The sequence below is a fragment of the Xiphophorus maculatus genome, chromosome 20 (assembly GCF_002775205.1).
Source record: "Xiphophorus maculatus strain JP 163 A chromosome 20, X_maculatus-5.0-male, whole genome shotgun sequence".
In the NCBI taxonomy this organism is placed as follows: domain Eukaryota; kingdom Metazoa; phylum Chordata; class Actinopteri; order Cyprinodontiformes; family Poeciliidae; genus Xiphophorus; species Xiphophorus maculatus.
This window is the reverse complement of record NC_036462.1, coordinates 24,613,727-24,630,844: the sequence shown is the minus strand read 5'-3', so window position 1 is coordinate 24,630,844 and position 17,118 is coordinate 24,613,727. Positions and strand designations below refer to the sequence as shown.

The following is a 17,118-nucleotide window of genomic DNA, read 5'->3' as shown; positions in this document are numbered from 1 at the left end:
AGCCTCTCCCTGGATCCATGCTGCTTCTTGCCAAATGAATATATGCTAAAGCACTGGTGTGTAAGTTTCATTCAATCCCTCCCTGGGCTTCAGCTGTTGCCAAGCCACTCCTTCCCTATAACCCCTTACTTTCCCACCTCCATGCCCCATCTCTTTCCATCCCTCTCTACCCTCCCAACACTTCTTGGTGTAGATGATGGTAAGGCCAGCCAGCCTGCTCCCTCATGGGGAGGAGAGACAACATCTGGTGGCTGGCTCAGATCAAAGTGCTCCTCTGGAAACGCACCAACACCCACGCAAACATACACACACACACACTGCTGCAACCGAACAGCAGGGGAGTGTTGGCATCGACTTGGAGAGCAAAGCAGGAGACCAAGGGAGAAAGAGCAGACAAACAACTTGATAGGACTGTTAATAGTATGTTGTGCAGCTTTGATGGAAAGTTCGAAGGATGGAACACAGTAGAGGAACAGCAGCATCAACAGTGTTGTCGAGTTTGTTGAGAATTGAGTAAGTTGGCTTAGGGAAGCACCTCTTACCCACCACTCACCTTCTTTGCACTCCAGGGCGACCCTAGACTCTAGATTATCCATCTGCAGCTGCAATCGTTTCAGGGTGCGGTCGGCATCCCGGGACTTCCTCTTGTAAGCGATCAGAACCGCAATGATGACAAACAGAAGCAGGCCGCCACCTATCCCAATGCCAATGATGGCAGGCAGAGTGAGCAGACTGTCGGAGTAGATCTGCAGCGTCCCAGGTGAAGCCTCAAAGCCTCCGACGCGGACCTGGCAACGACATTAAGGCAATGAAATTTTGGAAGTTCATGAAAGACTGAAAAAAGGGGGAGATAGAATAATAATAGTGTCCTGTATTCAGCGACATGAGAAACCTTTAAAAAAAACTTTTTTAAAAAAATGCCATTGGCATTTTTATTGCTCTCTATCCTGCAACATTTAAGAACCTCACATGGACTCAGGATGAAAGCAACTTATTCAAAAGGCAACACCTGCACAAGGAATATAAATCCAACAAAATTGAAAATAAAGAGACACAAACCATATTTTTGCAAAACAAAAAATAACAAATCACTAAGTTTCCTATACATTTTCAGGACCAAACTACAGACTCAAAACAACAAAATTCTCATCTATCTTTAAAGTAAAAAACACAAATGTTAACCATGAATTTACTGTGGAAATATTTCTCAAGGTCACGCTTTAATTAGAAACCCTGTAAAAAATAGGTAGGAAGTCAGGATAGAAGAACATATGCAGTGATGGAGTCTAGGGAAAAAAATCAAGGTGGAATAAGGAGTAAAAAATAAAGGACATAAATAAATGAGTTATGAAGACAGAAGGAGAAGAAAAAGAACAGGAAAGGAATGAAAAGGGAGGAAGAAAGGAAAGAACGAAAGGAATAAAGCAGCATTTAGAAAAAGAAGCAAAGGGAGACAGGAATAAGAAGGAAGAAAGGAGTCTTTTTCTTTCTTTCCTTTAAAATTCTGACAAAGATGGAAGGAATGGAAAAGGAAGGAAAAAAGTCAAAAGGGAAAAAAGAATGAAAAAATAAATTAAAGGAGGAAGGGAGAAAGGAAGGTTGTAGAGTAAAAAGGAAGTAAGGAAGTATGTATAGGTGGATACGGCACTGAGACAACAGAATCTGAAACAAAGATAGTCCAGAAATTCAAATAATGTTGCATCCTGGAAAATACGTCTCTAGGAAAGTATTCCAGATTTATTTATTTTTTTCCAGGCAGGGAAACCTTTAAGCATCTAACATGAAAACAAAGCTGTGCCTGGTCAAGCTAAGAACAGATGCAAACTCCACTAAAATATTTTCATTTCTGCCAGAAGAGAAAATATCTGCACTCTACAGATTTTGGACCATACCTTAAACAGCTGTAAATTGCAAACATAAAATGAAACAAATCCTGAGAAACACTCCCTCCAAAACATGTTCTTTTAACCCCCCCACCCCCACTCAATACCCCCTTTTAACAGGCTTAAGTCTATGAAATAGGAAATGAAGGAGGGTAAAAATAGACACAAGACCTCTCATGCCCGCTAGCCATTTTTTGGTATCCACTGAATACCAACACTCTCCAAATGCCAGGGAGGATGCCAGCCAAACCAGACTGATCAAAAGCCTCTAAGACACAAATACAGTCACAAGCGCTGCCAACATTACAGGAGAGGGGATGTGTGTGTTCGTGCACTCGCAGCTATCTGAATAGGATAAAATGTAGAGTAATTGGAGGTATTTGGGTCGAATAGATGGGGGAGAAGAGAATGAGATGAATGAATGAAAAGGGAGGAAGTGGATTGACGCATCAGAGGGGGATGAATTGAGAAAACAGCATATTGAGCAGAGGATGTCAGATAAAAGCGACAAAAAGAAACGTGAATGCTCCATCAGTTAAACCAAACTCATAATAGTGGAATAGGAAATATCCGCTGCTAATCAGGAGGAAAATATAAGTCAGGATTGGATAAAGCTTGTTTTCCAGTTGCATATGTAAAATCTGTTGCTCACTATACTTTGCTCAAATAAGGTCAAAATAAGAAAAAAGGAAAAACAAATCGATTTAAAAAGCTTACTTACTGTGACTTTAGCACAGTAAGGAAAACCAAATACATTTAAAAAGTTTACTTACTGTGACTTTATGCTCTCCGGTCAGATTAGGTGATTCACACAGCAGCTGACTCTCAGACACGGTGAGGACGCAGGGCATTTCTCCGATCAGCACCGTGTAGTTTAGCTTAGAATTTCCTGGGGCTGCAGGAATTAGGTTGCGGCCCTGGAAACAGACACACAGGTAGCTCATCAGCTCAGAGAGTGGGGGTAACAGCAGTCATAAACAGATTCTCTGCAATTTCTAGCATGTTAAAATTAAGACATTTTGAGAGCTTTTAGGACTATATGAATTATTATAGTTCTGAGAATTCAAAAAAGCTGAATTTACTTTAAAAGTAGCCTTGAGTTTATCTGCATTGTTGAGTTTAGATCTTCCAGGTTCGCTATGCGATTTATGTCAGATGAGCTTACTGAATAACCAGCACTTGCGCTATAATCATAAAAGCAGGTATTTGTACTTTTGACAATATGTGTTGGTGCCAAGTTCAGACTCTGGATGAAGTCATCACCTGGTGGATCCTTTCCAAACTCTTGAATGGACTTTTCTTCACGCTGATCTCAAGAGCAAGTTACGTTTTGCTTCCACTAAACTTTTACTCTCAGATACAATGCTCTGTGAACAACCAATCTCTGCAGAAATACCTACGCCCTCTTGTGGAGGGTGTCAGAGATTGTAGTTTCCCAACTGACCATGGAGAGTACATGGTCACTGGAGCCAGAATATTTTCCTATTAAACATGTTTTTTATGGATTTTATACAATATTCACCTTTTACGAGAGAGAGAAATTAGTGTTTCCATCAGCCATAAGCTATAATCACCTACATTAACAGAAATAAATGCTTTAAATACATTACTACATATAATAATTATATGGGGAAGGGGAATCCAGTCAGGTATTGCATTTAAAGAACTGTTGGTGAAATTTACTTAATGCAGATTGCTTTCTTTCCACCTTAAGTCATTTTTTTTTCATATATACAATTGAATTTGTTTTGCAGAGAGAGAAATAATTTCCCTCCTTCCAAAAGACAAAAAAGAAAAAAACACAGAAGCTTTCCCAGAAAATATTTACTGGGTTAAATTTTTGGTGCATTTCTGAAAATTCTTACCACAATCAAAATTTGTCACCATGGTATAATATTTAAAGATGTATAGGAGAGCGTTGCTAGTCTTCATTTCCTAAGCCCCTCCCTGATTTGAAGGAAAAAAGAGGCTTTGGTTTCCCATGAAATTGCATGATAATTTCCCTCTCGCTCCTCAAAGGCTTTGAAGTTCAGGGGTGAGGAAGTGGGGGGGGGGGTGTCATTAGACAGAGTGGGTGGGTGGGACAAATGCACACAGTATACAAACGCACTCTGCGGTTCATAGTAAACACGGCTGTGAAGTCTCTCTTCAGATGTTCTTAGATAAAAATCTGAGCAGGTGCCTTAGCAACACATGGACCCACTTTAAAAACATGACTTGCTTTGCACCTGATTTGAAAGGAACGGTTTAAACATATTTTTTTTTCCCTTAAAGGTCTTCAACACCCACTGGAGAAAAACAGGTGGAGAAATATCCTTCAAGATTGAGCCACATTTAAAAGTGAGCCGTGCTGAAAGACAGATGGCGAAAAGCAAATGATTTCAAACAATTATCAGCAGCTTATTAGCTCCATTGAAGAAATAGTAAAAAAAAATTTCAGCCCATTTGCGAGATTAATTGTTAAACACTTGACAAGTACGCACATTACAGGAATCCTGCAATCTACTAATGCAGCCCTTCCTGTGCACCGACTTAGTGCTAACACTCAGCTAACCTTCTTTTGTCCTGAACTCCTGGGGTGTGGAGACATTTCTGCCTCAGCTTCAGAGAGCAACCTTCAATATAAAACAGCTTTCATGTAAAACCACAACAAACTCAGCCCATACATTCAGACTCCTCTCACACATTCCAGGTAAACACTGAAAGCTGACATAAAACGGGAAAGATGAGGCATGAAGGAGGGAAAAAACACACAGACACGTTGACTGGGAAGGGACACAGAGAGGAAAGATGGAGGAAAACATTAAACACATCATTTAGCAGAAGAATAAAAAAAAAAGAAGAGTTTGGCAGAGAGAAGGTTGTAACAGATAAGTGCCATGAACACAAAGCAACTTACCTTGAGTATGAGTGGTGAGCTGGGCTTCAGCTCCATTTTGGGACCGAGACTTTCAAACTCTGGGTCTGGGTAGTAGCTGAAAGTCTCGTTTATCACCAGCACAGAGCGCACGCCATCCATGACGAATCCAATCTCATCAGGACTGGTGCCCATCTCAGAGAAGCTTTTGCCAGATTTGGCCACAGAGGGCGCCAGACAAACCATGACTGTGTTGTTGAGAACAGTGCAGTTCTAAAATACAGGGAGAAACAGCAATACAATAAAGATATGTCTTGAGCAGGCACTAGCCATTTCATGTCAGCATTTCATTCTTTTTAAATTTTAGTTATTTGTAACATATTATGGATCACAGAGAATTACATTTTTCATTATGATTATTATTCTAGCAATGGTAAGGAACAAATTTCAACAGTTTTAAATAATTCTGAACATTTAAATCTAAAAACCTTCTCAGTTAGATTGTATTATCTGTATGATAACTGAGACAGAGTTAAAAAAATAGTGGATTTAGTTTAAAACCCTGGTCTACAAGGGTCTAGATGCAAAAGAAAAAAAAAAAGCAATGAGATAATAATTTCGTATTGTTGAACGGGTGTGAATTTATTTTTAGCTTCTGTCAAAAAACTTTAAGCCAAAATAACCAATGGGCTGGCAAAAGAATAGTGTTTAAATGTTAAAAATAAACAAAAGTGAGCATAATCTACATATGAACCAATATGAAAGCAAGAAGTCCCTTTTTTATTTTTATTCATATTCAGCTGTCTTGTCTGTACCTATTCAGACTTGGCATATAATAATGCAACAAAAATCCAGACTTTTCAAGATAAAGTAGAAATCCTACTTCCTACTCTGAGGCAGTTTCACTGGAGTAGGGAATAAAAAGGTTAACTCAAGCATGAGCTCTGTTATAAGGGCTTAAACAGGGTTATGTGATGCAACTGATTAAATGTGTCTGTAACGACATAATGAGGAAAAGGCGGCCTAATAACATCAGTGCTGTAATCAGTGTTGATATCATCTGGATATATCCCGTGGGTTTCGAAACTTAGAACAAATTAGCCCCTAATGACGGAGAGAAACTGAAGTGGTCCACTCATGGCTGCTAACGGCAACACAGGATAGCAGAAGTGACCTTGGATAGATTGTCCTCCATTGTTAAAACGCCTTGAAAAAGTTTTCAAACCCGTTGAAAATGTTGACAGCTGTATCTAAATTCAGATTAAGTTACACACAGGTGGACTCTATGATCCAATTTTGATACTTTTGAAAGAAAATTGGACTTTATTTAAGGGTATCAAACTAAAGGAAGTCAAAGGTATGAAAACGTCTGCCAGGCGCCACACATTGTATTACATGTGTCACAAAGTGAAACATCTGTGTTTGTACAAACACCTTGGACGAATGGTGTTTATAGGTCAATAAATAAACCTCTCTGCAGTTATGTAGGAGGGACAAAAGGAAAGTGTGGGATATTTTTTTTTTTTTTTACTTTTAGCTCGAAGTGAGAGAGGGAAAAAAAGGTTAGTTGAGCCCCGTGGTGAAGGTTGAGGAGAGGGGGATTTGCAAGAGCAGCTTTATTGCTAGTTGACATTTCAAAGGTTAAACTGCTAAAAGAAAATTCAACATCAAAAACAAACAGAAAATGGGCAACTTGACCGACAGGTCAAGACTATGAGTGTGTGTATACTGAGTATGTATAATCTACCAGTTAGATTGTCCACAGAATGGGAGAGATGAAGGCTGAATCCCGTTTCCTAGGGTTACCCACAGTCCTCCCCCTCCATGTTGGCACTTAATCAAGTTGGGGTTCAAATATTCCACTGAGGAATGTGACACTCTTTGAAGAAGCTGATAAAAATATCAGTTCAATTTCTTAATTTAAAAAAAAAGTACATTAATTGTAAAGTAATGTTGAATACAGTAATTTTGTTGCTCACTGAGGATGAACTAAAGCTTTATAGAAAATGTGTTATATAGTTTATAAGACTTTTGCTCTGGTTACTGCACATTTTAAAAAGAAACTTACTTTTTCCCCCCTTTTTCATTCACATATTAATCAGAAGTGAAAAGTATGCTCACTGACCAGTTTATTAAGTACACCTGTTAACTGCTCAATGACATGGCAGAAGTACATTTAGTCTTCTAGACATGGCGACTTGCAGAAGTTCACACCAAGCATCAAAATGGAGAGAAAAAAAAAAAGACTAAAGGATTTGGAATGGCTGTCTATAGTATAAAACAAACATCTGATATCTTCTGGAAAAAAAAATGGTATCCAGAATCTAGATAATAACTCCAATACACTTGTTACATTCAAGATATGTGGAAAATTGTGTCAGAGCCACATCAAGTCCAACCTTGAACTGACAGGCTACAACAGCAGAGGACGGCATCAAATGAAACTCCTGTCAGCCAAGAACAGGAAACTGAGGCTAGAATTTCCCTTATCAACATTAAAAGTTCAAACACTAGACTGAAGATGTCTGAGAAGACTTGATTTCAGCAGCAATGTTGAAATAAGGGGGCTCAGAAGTTGCCATAGACAACATGAAAGCAAGGATTTATCATTCTTTGTTTAAAATGTTCATGCTGCTGGCGGTGCTTGTATAATCAAATGGGGGAGGAGGAGACTTTAGGCTCCAACTGAGAAATGTTTAACCATCACACCCCACATACTGCTGCCAACATGTCCAACCACTATGACCACATGTTGGTAGGTGTTGCACCATGTCATACAGCTCAAACCAACTCAAACTGGATTCTTGAACAAAGCATTGAGTTCACTGCACTCCAATGGCCTCAAGTCAGGAAATCTCAAACCAGGACAGCAACTTTGAGATGTGTTGAATGAGGAGATTAACATGAACCCAGTTCAACAAAGTGCATAATATAAAATATTATAATATTAATATAATATTAAACCACATGCAAAGATATGTTAAAAGATGACAGTCTAATTTTTATTTTCATGTTGCAATAATTTAAATTCAAATACATGTTTTTTAAGTTGAACCAAACATGTTAAAGCCATCACAACTGATATGAAGACTGTTATTGTGCCATTAAAAATATGTGTAATATATGTAATTTTTCCTCTCACTTACCAAATCCAATCAGTGTCTGTTTTGTGCCGTCAATAATATTCATAATAATAATAAAGAAAATAAAAAGTGCAGGTGCAGACTCTGAACTCACATTTTCTGACTGTCCCGCTCCGTACTTGGCTCTCATTTTGGGCTCTTTGATGGTGGCCAAGTTGGTTCCAGTTATGGTCAGCATCGTGCCTCCACTATAAGAAATACATGTAGAGAAAAAAAACAAACAAACAGCTTATTAAAAGCAAAAAAAAAAAAAAAATCTAAATGACAATTATGCAACAGTAAAAGAAAAGCACGATTTTTATAAGCTCTTATACTTCCCACTGTGTTTTCCTGCTGCTTTTATGCAGAGATAAAAGTGACTAAATCTGTTCTCTGTGGGATTCAGCAAGACCCTTCAGATGGCAATTCACCAATAATGTGCAGCCTTTCACCTGCTTATTCATGAAAACCATTTTTGCTGTAATGAGTGTGATGCTACAACCGTCATCTGAATGTTAAAAGCTTGTTTAAACCCAAATGTAGGTAGGGGTGAAAACGAGGTGAATATGTAGTTATTTCAGACCGCAGAAGCCTCTGGCCTCTTTTCACTACATCTCAGCAGTCAGAGGACATACAACCAGCGTAATATCGCTGCATTCTGGTATTTTTAATAGGAAATGTACATAAGCACAGGTGTCAAGACACACAGTTTTGACCTTTATGGGAATATATGATGATGACCGGCGGGGACATGGGATAATGTGGGCGAGACGCCCGTATCTCCACACGGCCTCGTCGACAGCCTCTGCTGGCCCATGAGGGTGAACTTTATCTGACGCGAGGCATCCTGACAGATTCTGTTTAAGTTAGCTCACAACTTATGCAAGTCCAGAGCTAATTCAAGTCACCCCCAGCATAAAAATGATGCAATGGCTGAAGATCCTTTGGCTCAAACAATTCCCGAACAAGGCAAAGTACTGTCGTAAAAAAAAAAAAAAAGATGTTCTGTATCTAAGCTGTGTGAAAGAAGGTTTTTGACCCTTACACTAATCATGTTCGTCTGTTCTCAGCAGCGCCACATAAAGACCCTTAAGCCATATAGCTTAGCATTATAAAATAAAGACATACAACAAGCCTATTCTCAATTTCCGAGTTGGCTGTGTTGAGTTTGTGCCAAACAAAGCTGTTATTAGGGGGGGGGAGATTTAAATTGCACAGCTTTTAGTAAAATTGGCCTTGAAATGGACCGAGACCAAGCAGGACGGGAACGTCACCTGAGCCAAGAAAAGGCTGAGAGGCTTCCAGGAGGCCACACGGTGTGGTTTCTGGGGTGGAAAGGGAACACATAAGATCGCTTCACATGTGGTTATATGCTTTGTTGGTGGAAGAATAGAAACCACAGCTGTACAACAGCAAGGTAGACACACATGTATCAATATAACAAAACTCTGACAGGCAACACTTGTCAAAATTCTATACTTCCCTTTAAAGTTTATATTTCACTAAGAATCGATGACAGATTTTTCAAAAGGGGCTTTCAAACATCTGGAAAATACCTGCAACAAATGCCAGATGCTTCCAGAATGTGCAGGCCTGTAGGCATTACTTTAAAGTTGTAATCAAGTTCCTCTGCCTTCTCTCTTTGGTTCCACAGCCAACTGCAGAAATACATCAAAGTCAGGTGGAGGGCTTAGCAGTGTTAATCACTCTGGTGTACCTGCTGCTCACAGCCTTCTCCTTGATCTCTGCTCCACTGCAGCTCCTCCCCCACACTGAAACTTGTCATGAATGCACAGGCCACCGATGAAGATAGATAAACAATTTTCCAGTAAGGTTGTTGTAAACAGCAATCTTAAGCTTTTATGCGCTGTGCGGAGGAGGGTTTTAGCGCATGATTGACAGCCCCAAGTCCCTCCTCCTGGCTCTGATTGGTTATTTCTGACCTCTATTTAGTGTTTCTGCAGATGGCAAAAAGAGCACCGGGAGAAGGTTTTTTTCCCACAGATTATATGGGAAAAAATGTCACTGTAAAGACATAGTGACAGTTTTAACAGATATGTAAGTAACATGCTTGTATAAATGTTACAAACCGCACCTTTAAGCAATTTTTAGTAAGACACCATTATGATGTGTAATGACTACAGAGCCATGTGTCAGTGCTTTCAGTTGAAGGGTGCTTCTTCCTGAAGAAAAAATGCCAGTGCATCTCCCCAGGAATACACAGTGGCCAAAAGGAGAAACTGTGACAAAAACAGCATTCTGAAAAAAAAGCCTGACTGGTCAGGTGAACCATGTACCTCCTCTCCTGGGTGCACAAAGTAAAAGAAAAAAACCCAACAAACTCAAATCAAGCACTGAGGTCATTTCCCTCAAGGTTGTAGCTTTTGCTTTATTCTTCTTTCTAACTCTCAATCCTCAGTTCCCTCCTTTTAAGATTCCTCATCCTTTCACACCCATTTCTTGTGATGTGAGAGTTTGTTTCCCTGCAGAGTTTTTAAACGCTTTTATTTTCACCTCAGCCCCCTGTGTCAACGCAGCCGATGAGTGCTACACTTGACACAATGTTTGAAGTGAGAAAAATGGGACTTGGTACAGCAGTCAGGGTTGAGATAAATACTAAAGTGCCTTGCAAAAGGATTGGAATTAATTGAATTTGTCCACATTTTACACAGACTTAAAGTTACTTAAAAAAAAAAAAAAACAACAAAAAAAGAAAAAACTGTGGCATGCCTTTGCATTCGGAGATTTGTTAGAGACCCAGGAACATAACAGACAGGTCAGCTATGGATACATTTAGAGCATGCTTGGTTCATGCAACAAAACACCAAGCTTTGAATGCCTCACAGAACACCGTTTAATCCAACACCTGAAAATGGAAGAAGCATAGCACAACTGCAAACCTACTAAGACATTGAAAATGACAAAACGAGCAAAGACAACATTAACCAGAGAAGCAGCCAAGAGGCCTATGGTAACTCTGGAGGTGCTGCAGAGATCCACAGCTCAGGTGTGACAATATGTTGGCAGGACAACTGTGATGACAAAAAGTGTTTTTTAAAGAAAAAACACTTTTCATAAGAAAAGCGCATAATTTATGAGTTTTCATAAGAAAGTCTCATTTGAGTTTTGCTACAAGCCACCTAAATTACAAAGTAAATGCATAAAAAATGAGCTCTGGTCAGATGAAAACAAAAATGAATCTCTTTAGCCTACATACCAAATTATTTACATAGCAGAAAACCAACATTGCATATCACACTAACACACCATACAAATGGTAAACCATACTAGACATCATGTGCCTGGATGCTTTTCTTCTGTAGAGACAGTAATGCACATTTGATGGAAAGATTTTGAAACTCGCATATCCCTTTCCCTCAAAGTTACAATTCTTCACTACTTCCCGATGGTTTGTCTATTATATAAAATACCAATAAAATAAATTGAAGTTTTTTTAATACAACTAAATAAAATGGGAAAACTTCTAGATACATGAACTATTTTGAACGGCACCAAATCTGGACTTTATTCAACAAGATACCAATTAGTTTCTCTCTGAAACTAACATAAACATTTCTATCTTTTGCTTAACATCTCTGAATACTTACTTCTGCAATTGCAATATTTTGAAAGTCTAAAAGGAATTAAAGAAAATGCAGAACTTCCTGGAACTACACAGCACTTTAAAAATAACTAGAGAGTTGAAAGTGTGTTGGTGTCCCTTCAGAACCGAACAGCAGAGGAGTTTCTAGGTCATGCTTGAGAGCCCATTAGGATGTGAAAGCTTCCAGCTTTGGTTTTCTTCCCCTCTCCATGGCAGCTTGAGTTTGCAGAGGAAATCTTCCTGTGGCTATGCAGGCTGATTTCAATAAGTCAAGAAATATTTACAGACACATCTCTGTTTCAGCTCATCAGTGCACTGCTTCAGGAGCCTCTTTTTACCCCTGTTCTGCTCTTAAAGGTTTACTTTAGAAACATAAACAGAATAAATAACATACTTTAAGAAAGAGAAATGACGGTGACGATGGAGAGGGAAACTTTGCTTTTCTTTGAGAACCAGACAGGGAATGTGCAGGCAAAATAAAACATTCATCACGCTTCACGGAGAGTTCGTGTTTGAGTTAGGATGGCTGCGCTCCTTTAAAAGAAGAGTTTGAACCGGAGGTCTAACCACCTCAAAGGATTAATAATGTATTGAGGCTTTTGTGTGTGTTCTGCAGACGGACACCACATCAAGAGGAATCAGAGATGAAAACACTGTACAGATGTGAATTATAGATAACAAAATATCAAATAATATGCAAATTTATTCAATATCAGCCATATGGAAACTGGAGAGGGTCATTTGAATCGCAGCATTTACTAACGACAATCAAACCTGTTTTAAATTTCCTCTAAACTGTGGCAATCATTTCCAGGAGAGTTGCAGAAAGGCTGCGGCGGCTGCCGTACCTGGCGATACTCCAGTCAGGCTCGATCTTGAGGATGGTGGGATCGTCCGTGTAGTTGAACTTGACCTCTGGGTTCCTCAGCTCTGCAGAGTTGATGTCCACCATGACCGGAGTGGGGGTCGGGGACTGACCCGCCGGCGTCACACACACAATCTCCTTGTTGCTCCGCCTGGATGAGAAGAAGTAGGACAGGATGGAGAGACGAGATGAAGGTTCAACCTTTTGCTCCAAGAACTCAGACTGGAAAGAAATAACGTATCTTTAAAATAGCTCATAAATTATTTATGAAACACAAAAAAATAGCAGAGTTGCACGTGCAACTTCTTGCTGGGAATTACTGATCCACAAGGCAAATATCTTTGATTGAGAGCTAAAACCACAATGTGGTGAAGTTCTTAGTTGTCTCTCCCTCCCCTCCTGTGCTTCTTCTGGCTAACAGATCAGAAAAAGCTGATGTAGTTGGTCGTCTCCTAGAGTGATGTAACCCTCTCCCTGATGGACACAACCAGCGACAGCCAGCTGAGCAACTTCATGCAACGACTTTGTAACAGTAAGTTTGGGCATCATTGGGAAAGGCTTTATGAGAGCTTGAATATATGCTTCTAGAATAAAATTCTGCACATCTTTACTGTGAGAGCATTTTAACACTTTCACACATTTTACCACATCATAACCATAAGCTCCACTTCACTTTATGAGAATTCTTTGGCTATAGACCAACAAAGGAGTTAACAGTATTACAGAGAAAAGAAAATGACACACGGCTTATTTATTAAAAAGGTACAGCGTCTAAATTAATCAGACCCATTTCATTAAAACCTGTTAATAAAATCCAGCGTAATCCAGTTCTGGTAGTTCAGACCAAAGCATATTCATATGTTACAACGACTCAGACAAAAACTACGTCTTACGCCAAATGAGAATTTGTAATAAAACTTGAAAATATCTCCCCATCCAGTCTAATAGAGCCTGAGTTGTTTTGCTATGAAGAATATGCACATTTTTCAGTTTGTATATGTGCAAAGCTAGTAGAGGCACAGCTGAAACGTACTGCTACTGTGATTGAAGTGAAAAGTAGCCCTAATATTTATTGAATCAGAATGCTGAATGAATGCTGCGCAATTTTCATTTTTGCTTCTGAAATTTAGAAAATCATGTCGAATCATCCTTTTCATTCTGCAAATTTGAAATTATTATAATTATGCACTATTTGGTCAAATAAAACTCACTTAAGTTTATGATAGTAACAAGACAAAATATGGAAAAGTTGCGTGAATGCATTTGTGTATAAGTAGGGTATGAATACTTTTGTAAGGCCCTGTAAGTGACTCAATCATCTTTTTAAGTCCTTCAGTTTTCCTGCAGATGCTTGTACAATGTTCTGGAGCAATCTGATCACGAAGGGAGCAAGCCGATCTATACACAACTCTTCCTTCAAGATCCGCTGTGAAAGTAAAATGAAGATGCAAGATGGAGGAGAAGAGGTGTGAAAACAATTTCCTGGAGCCCGTTCTTGGCAACTTGCAGTTTTCGAGGGCGAGATTTGGGCAACTGACCAAAAATCTGGGTTATCGGGCGGCTTTGTTGAACATGTTGCTGCTGCCTCCCGGGGGAGGGACCAGTTCCAACAACGACGACGTCCTCAGACCGAGAGGAGACAGAGCAGGGGATGAAATTGAAGGACAATTAAAAAAAAAAAAGAAAGAAGAAGAAGACGAAATGGAAAAGATTTTCCACATTCCTCTGGTGCTGTGTTTCCATGACAACCACTTTCACAACATCGTCGAAGTCGAGAGCGCCTGTGGTGCAGCGAACGTATTTTTTGACAAGGTTGCTGCCACACAAAAGAAGCCAAGAGAGGATATGGGAAGAAAAAAGGAGGAGGAAAGAAAACGGGGGTTGCACGGGGAGATAAGAGGATGAGTGACTCGGGGTAAATAGGCTTTGATTAAAGCAAAGGCCCCACTGAATACAAAGACGCATTAAAAAGATAGACTCAACCAGGTCATTACTTTGGCCATAAAGGTTATTGCTGCTCAGTGAATGAAAGGCCAAGACTATTATATTCACCTTTCTGGTGATGTGCTACAGAGCTTTAAATTGGCTTCCACTTTTTCTTTTGATGTGCTTAAAAAATCTTGAAGGATCCAAGCTCATTAATTCAACCCGTCACTTGTTGCATCAGAGAAGGAAGCAACTTTCAAAACACATGTGAAAAAGAACTGGCTCTAAAAATAGACAGTAGGAATAATTTTCTGAGTGATTAAAAGTTTTTTTCAAATGTATAACTACATTCTCTTACCGGTATGCCAAATAATAAAAAAGAAATTGTGAAATATGGGTAACACATAACTGAATTTACATCTTGTTGTGTAACCCTGGCACATCTTAGCCAAGCACAAAAATATAAATATGAAACTAAAGCAGTCAACTAAATAATCAAAACAACTATTTCTAAAATATATATATATGTAAGGACTAGGGTTCAGCACAAGTTACATTTGTTACTGCAATCATTCGCAACCACATCATTCCTTTGAAATTATAGTCATATTTCTGACAAAACGAGGGTTTCGCACTTAAGCCTTTCACAACATAGCTGAACAGTGATATCAGTTTCCTCTGAAAATGCTGCACTATCATTCTCAAAATTGCTGTGAATTACAGTCCTGCAGGTCATCATCTTAGGCGCTGCATTCCTCAGACCTGCCGCAAATCACAAACAGTAACCAGAAACTGCCAATACATAATTATGGCACACTTCAAATAAAGGGAGAGAATGGAAGCTGGATTGAATCTAACCAATAGAGATGAAGCAAACACTTTAGTTATTGGATATGAAGAAACATGAAAAAAAAAAAAACTAGAGATTGCTGATCAGAATTTTGTGGTCACTATCTGACAGCAGTTTTCATTTATTTTTTGGTAAAACGATTGATTTGCAGGTATCAATCTCAGCCAATTTTAATTTCTCTGTATGAGCTATAAGAAATGATTAACCCTTTGAATTAGTAGTAGAGGTGACCTCACAATGTACTGCATGTGTGAGAGAGCATGTCACATGAGCTATTAGAGCAGTTAGTGCAGCTAAGAGCTACAATTATTAAAACAGCAGTGTGCGTGTGTATTCCTGAGAAAATGCAAGTCTTTTAATTAAGATTTCCAAAAGAACGTCAGCATTTCCAAATCCATCATGTGTGATGACAGAGAGGGATAGAAAGCCTGAAAAGAAAAGAAATAGCAACTTTGCTATTCTACGTTCGAAATTTCTGTTGTCTACTTAAGATTTTGCTCTCGCTGGGAGCCAGAATGAATAGCAGACACATTGTAGTCAAATACATTTAAATTTTAAAAATAGGTTTTTACAACTTTGTGGTTTCTCAGATGTCATTTTAAACACTTTGCTGATACTAATAAATATATAAATTACTTTTGGCATGAACTGCTAATGCCTAGACACGGTTCCCTATTTGGATTATTGAAATTTCAACCAGAAGGTCGTTGGTCAGAGCAAGTAAAGCTGAGACATGTTGAATTCAGCTTGCATCTCTAACTCCAACCAAAGCAATTTGAAAACACCGAAACCTGTTTCAGCAGTAACTTTAGCTACTTTTGATTTCAAAATCTTGCAACTGTCAAGATATGTGTACAACACTGTTGATAAAAAAGAGGTTTAATTGATAGACTACATTCTCTTTAGAAATGCAACAATATTAAGTCAACTAAAAGTAAAGCATCTCAAAATGTGTAATGTGAAACAAACAACAATTGGCAACAATTCAAAAACAAAATCTCAACAAATGCATTTTAAATATAATTATTTTTACCTTTCAAAGGTGCATTGGTGAAGGCCGATCCTCACAATTACAGCGCTGCCTGCATTAAGATGGCTGCCTTCGATGGTGATCCTTGTTCCACCAGACAGAGGACCGGCGGAGGGGTGGACACGGGAAAAATATGGAGACTAATGAAGGGGACGGAGGGTAGACAGGTCAGGAATAACTCTGTGCTTTTAACATGGCTGTCAAATGCAGTTACAAAATCAGCGTAGAAACTGTTGTCATAGGTGTATTTTAAATTAGAAACACTTGCCACAAAGGTGAAGGCCTTTGATGAAACAGTTTTGTAGTCAGGGTTGATGCAGGGTTGTTCCCCCACGCAGACCTCCACCTGAGCCTCCTGCACTCTGTAACCCGTTGCATCAAGCAGTCGACACACTATCCTAGAAGAGACAAAAAACACAGCGGCGTTAAAGTGGTTTCTTAAAGGCTGCAATTTTGTTTGTGGAGAGTCGGTGGAAGTGAAATGCAGAGATATGTGTAAAATTAGTATTCATAAACTTAAAGAACAGCAGTGTATGTTGTTGTTAGTCCATTTTGATAAGAACATTTGCAACCATAACTAATATATAAAAGTGAATAAATGACTCATCACTTTTAAATAGCACTCTTAGAGGCCGGTAAAGAAATGCAAGAGGGGCAGAGTAGGTTCTCTAACATAATTCAGATTAATCACATTATTTATTTTCACATAAAAGTGTCTTTCCTACTTAGGGTTACCTATTTCACAGCAGCATGTTACAGGGCTTGACATATAAGGAGCAAAGGACAGCAGCGAAAGGTGAAAGTTTTCCATGACGGAAACTGCTTTAGCTGACACCCCGCTTTACAAAAACTTACAACAAAAAAAGATGTTGGGGAAGAAAGATACAAAGAGACGCTCAAGCGAACTTCATGATGTTCTGAACAGAAAAACTGTTTTTCCTAATCCGTCGATGTGAGTCTAAAATCTGTCTGTCCTGTAGC

The 17,118-nt window shown here is 39.0% G+C and overlaps 1 protein-coding gene across 4 annotated transcripts in view; it reads right to left on the bottom strand.

Annotated features, from left to right (window-relative positions):
• Positions 1 to 17,118, bottom strand: part of plxna1 (plexin A1) — a 219,682-nt gene that overhangs the window by 25,826 nt on the left and 176,738 nt on the right. For all 4 annotated transcript variants that reach the window (XM_014468382.2, XM_023325775.1, XM_023325773.1 and 1 more), the window contains exons 14-20: positions 16,406 to 16,535; positions 16,141 to 16,277; positions 12,315 to 12,482; positions 7,978 to 8,071; positions 4,783 to 5,013; positions 2,657 to 2,800; positions 554 to 788 (exon numbers count right to left, since the gene is read on the bottom strand). In XM_014468382.2, coding sequence (XP_014323868.1) covers positions 554 to 788; positions 2,657 to 2,800; positions 4,783 to 5,013; positions 7,978 to 8,071; positions 12,315 to 12,482; positions 16,141 to 16,277; positions 16,406 to 16,535 — 1,139 coding nt within the window. The remainder of the gene's footprint in view (positions 1 to 553; positions 789 to 2,656; positions 2,801 to 4,782; positions 5,014 to 7,977; positions 8,072 to 12,314; positions 12,483 to 16,140; positions 16,278 to 16,405; positions 16,536 to 17,118) is intronic.